Source organism: Palaemon carinicauda, chromosome 9 (assembly GCF_036898095.1).
Source record: "Palaemon carinicauda isolate YSFRI2023 chromosome 9, ASM3689809v2, whole genome shotgun sequence".
Taxonomy (NCBI): Eukaryota; Metazoa; Arthropoda; class Malacostraca; order Decapoda; family Palaemonidae; genus Palaemon; species Palaemon carinicauda.
The window spans coordinates 62438562-62442271 of record NC_090733.1 but is presented as its reverse complement, the minus strand read 5'-3'; the positions used below and the strand labels follow the sequence as shown (position 1 = coordinate 62442271).

Genomic DNA, 3710 nt, shown 5'->3' with positions numbered 1-3710 from the left:
CGTCATTATATTAAAAAGACATATGGAACATAGGATCATAGTTCCTTTGCACAACATAAACTGAGAAGTCCGAATTATACAGTCCAAAGAGCCTATGTACAACTCTTAAGAAGCTGATTTAATCACACTACCAGCAGCTACCACGAAGTGTTTAATCTCTTCCAACTGACTTAGATAATGTTTGAAGAACACTCTTGAAGATTTCCATTCTGTGTAAGCCTGTAAGCCTGTAAAGGACATAGATTGGAAAAATTTAAGGAAGAGGCAACTTTTCTAGGGTCTTGACCAGCTGGAATACTTTCCGGGTCAGCCCTTCTGATAAAAAAGGTGAGTTTGGACCTTAGCTGTTTCAAATAATGTTAGATCCTGCAGACTCCCCTTTAAAAAGTTGACCGCCTTTACAGGCCCGGCTCTTGGACAGGTAGGCTTTAAGGCACTCCACGGGGCACATAAAAGGTCCTTCTGGGGTTGAACAATCTTCCAGGGCCCCCAGTGTTTCGTGGGAAGTTCGATTTTCGACAAGAATGCAGGATCTGGATAAAGGTTTACCTCCCATGAATCCAATAATTCAAATCAGCCATCATCCCTTGAAATGGCCACAATCACATTGATACTAGCACTATATTCCATAGCAAGCAAAACGATAGACTTTTGACTAAGATCCCTCTGAGAGGCCGAGGCGATATAAATCGAAGAGACAAAGTGCAAGAATTTATTCAACGACCATGGAATAGCTTTGGGAGGAGCATTAGGTATTACTTTGTCACAAGACTGCTTGCTATTCAGTTCGATATCAAAAGCATATGCAATAGGTCTAGTTAGTGCCGTCTGGCATGAGGCAATAGTTGTAAAGGTTAGACCTTGATTGTGCAATGAAATAAAAAAAGAAATACGGAAATCCACAAAAATAGAAAAAGGCTGATAACTTTTCCTGAGTGCAGCCCATTTCTTTCCAGTTAGACAAATATTGTCATTTTGGGGTGTTGGACTTTTACTCTTCTATGAAGTCAATTCTTCCCCTTGCAACTCCGAATTTTCTTTGAGCTACGAGGGTGAGAAAATCATTGGCTGAAGAGTTTTTATTATCCAAGAGAAAGCGAAGACAGTCGTCTGTTGAACAACCTGGGACAGCACTGGAGATGGTAGAGGAATGGTTGATCTGAGGAGATCTGGAGCCCTGTCTGTTGACACAGTGTACTATTGTGGTGTTGTCGATGACCAATTTGATGTGTAATCTCGTCTTTGGGAATTGTCTCTTCAGAGTCAGAAACACTGCCATAGCTTCCAGAACATTGGTGTGAAACTTCTGAAATGTGATCGACCACTAACCTTGCACTTTCTTGGAAGAGGAGAGACTTTTGGTGATGGATCACGGCTTGAGCTGCTTCCGCAGTAAGACTGAGCATTGGATGTGTTATGTATTATTTCAATAATTACTGTATTACCTCAAATGTTACATGTATTGAGCGCAACATTGCATCATATTGCATTGATAAGACCTGTTTAAGCATTGTTCATAAGTGAAATAATGTATTTTGATATCAGGGTTCAAGCATTTATTAATTACCTTAAAGATAGGAAGTGATTCTTTTTACTTTTGTACTGCCGTAGGATTTAAGTCTTTTGAGAGCGATGCTCAAATGTTACTTTTATGTTTTGGTTTGTAAGATTGTTTACGAGACGCTCGACGCTCAGTTGGAATCCTAGAGCCACAGTGTAATGTAGCCTCTTATTATACATTAAAGTGTTACGTATACACCTGCGTTTGATTCAACATCTCAACATTAAAATTATACGATGCAGCATGGGATATAAACCTGGATAATTACTAATAATTATTCACTCATTTACAGGTATGTGGTATTCTGAAATCATCAGACAATGTTCAACCAACATATCAAACTGGCGATGAGGATGGGATATAAACCTGGATAATTACCAGTAATTATTCACTCATTTACAGGTATGTGGTATTCTGAAATCACCAGACAATATTCAACCAACATATCATACTTCCAACGACCTGATGACGAATACACGCTAAGATTATAGAGAAGCAGAAGAAAAAAGCCCAGTGAGGATTCCCCATGCAGCCGACCAGAAGAATTTCATCAAACACAAGCAAACAAAACAAGAAAACACGGATATATTTCAAATTGGGTAGGATACAAAAAAGGTAGAAAGTTACAAGGTGACTTTAGAACAGTAGCCTAACCTAATCCAGGTAAGAATTCAAAATGCCTCTTGACATTGAACATCCTGAACAATTTAGCATCACAGCTGAACCCAATTCTGTTGCAACACGATGGCAACAGTGGTGTGAGGAATTTAAGATTTATTTAGAAGCATTAGGTAATATGAAGGATGCACAGAAGAAGGCATTATTACTTCATACAGCCGGTAGAGGAGTTCCGGAAGTGTTTAAGACATTGCAGCCTACAGATGACACAAGTGAAGCTGCAATTAAGGCTCTTACCACAAATTTTGCTCTTCAGGTCAATAAATATCTTGAAAGGTATCAATTTGCAGCACAGGTATGTCAGAAAGAAAATGAAAGTTTAGATGCATTTGTGACTAGACTAATGAATTTAGGTGTTTCATGTGAATTTCTAGAGTTAGAAAATGTTATCATAGATCAAGTTATTGCACATTGCACATCACAAGAGCTAAGAAAGAAATTATTGCAAGATAAAGATTTAACATTAGAAAAGGTACTGATAATAGGCAAAGCTTTAGAAACATCGAATAGGCAAAGTAACATAATAGATAGTTCTACAAGCAATAGAATGGAAAATACTAAAATTAGTACAATAGGTTACAAGTGGAAAAACAATGAGAATCAGAGAAGGAATATGCCAAAGCCTAGTCATAGAAAAGTGCCAAACACTAATGGTCATAAATATCAGAATCAGGCCTATACACAAAAACAACAGGAAAAACCCAAGTGTTATAGGTGTGGTAAAACTGATCATCTTGCATACAAAGCACAGAAATTCCCTGCTACTGGACAAACATGCCAGAATTGTAGAAAAATGGGTCCTTTTGCAACTGTTTGTAGATTCCCTAAACAGTACGTAAAGAAAATAAATGCTACAGTTGATACTATTGGTCAAGAGAATAATGCGGAAAATGTTCATGATAATCAGGATAACTCCGAAACTGATTTTTCGTTTCGCACAAATTCTGTCAACAAAAATGCAAAGAAACATATCATGGTAGAAGTAATCATAAATGGTAAACCAATTTTGATGCAAGTTGACACAGCAGCCGATGTATCAATTATGTCTGAGAAAACACTTTAAACCATTCCTAATTGGTTATTAGAAGGTACAAATAGAGTTTTCAAAAGGTTATAATGATTTTGATATTTGGGTAATAGGTACTCAGAATATAGAAGTACAGTGCAAAGCACTGAAGTTAGAGAGAATGCTATTGACAGTAGTAAAAGGTAAAGGACAATCTTTGCCAGGTTTGGATTGGCTACAATATTTGAAATTATATTGGCCTAGTATTTTGAAGGTTACAGGTAGACAAGATGAACACAAAAAATAAAGTGTCTGTGGATAATATCCTATCAGAGTTTCAAGACGTATTTGAAGATAAAGTAGGTACAGTAAAGAATGCAAAGGCATTGGAGTTTTGAAACCTGACAGTGCTCCTAGATTTTGTGCTCCGAGACCAGTACCGTATGCATTGAAAAGTGCAGTTGA

At 37.4% G+C, this 3710-nt stretch overlaps 1 protein-coding gene across 1 annotated transcript; it reads left to right on the top strand.

Moving 5' to 3' along the window:
* Positions 1-2357: 2357 nt before the first annotated feature.
* LOC137646450 (uncharacterized) lies at positions 2358-3302 on the top strand. The gene has a single exon (XM_068379550.1). The coding sequence runs from the start codon at positions 2358-2360 to the stop codon at positions 3300-3302; it is 945 nt and encodes a 314-aa protein (XP_068235651.1).
* The last annotated feature ends 408 nt before the right edge of the window (positions 3303-3710 follow it).

Coding starts and splice junctions, on each gene's coding strand:
- LOC137646450 (XM_068379550.1), top strand. CDS start 2,358: ATGAAGGATGCACAGAAGAAGGCATTATTACTTCATACAGCCGGTAGA.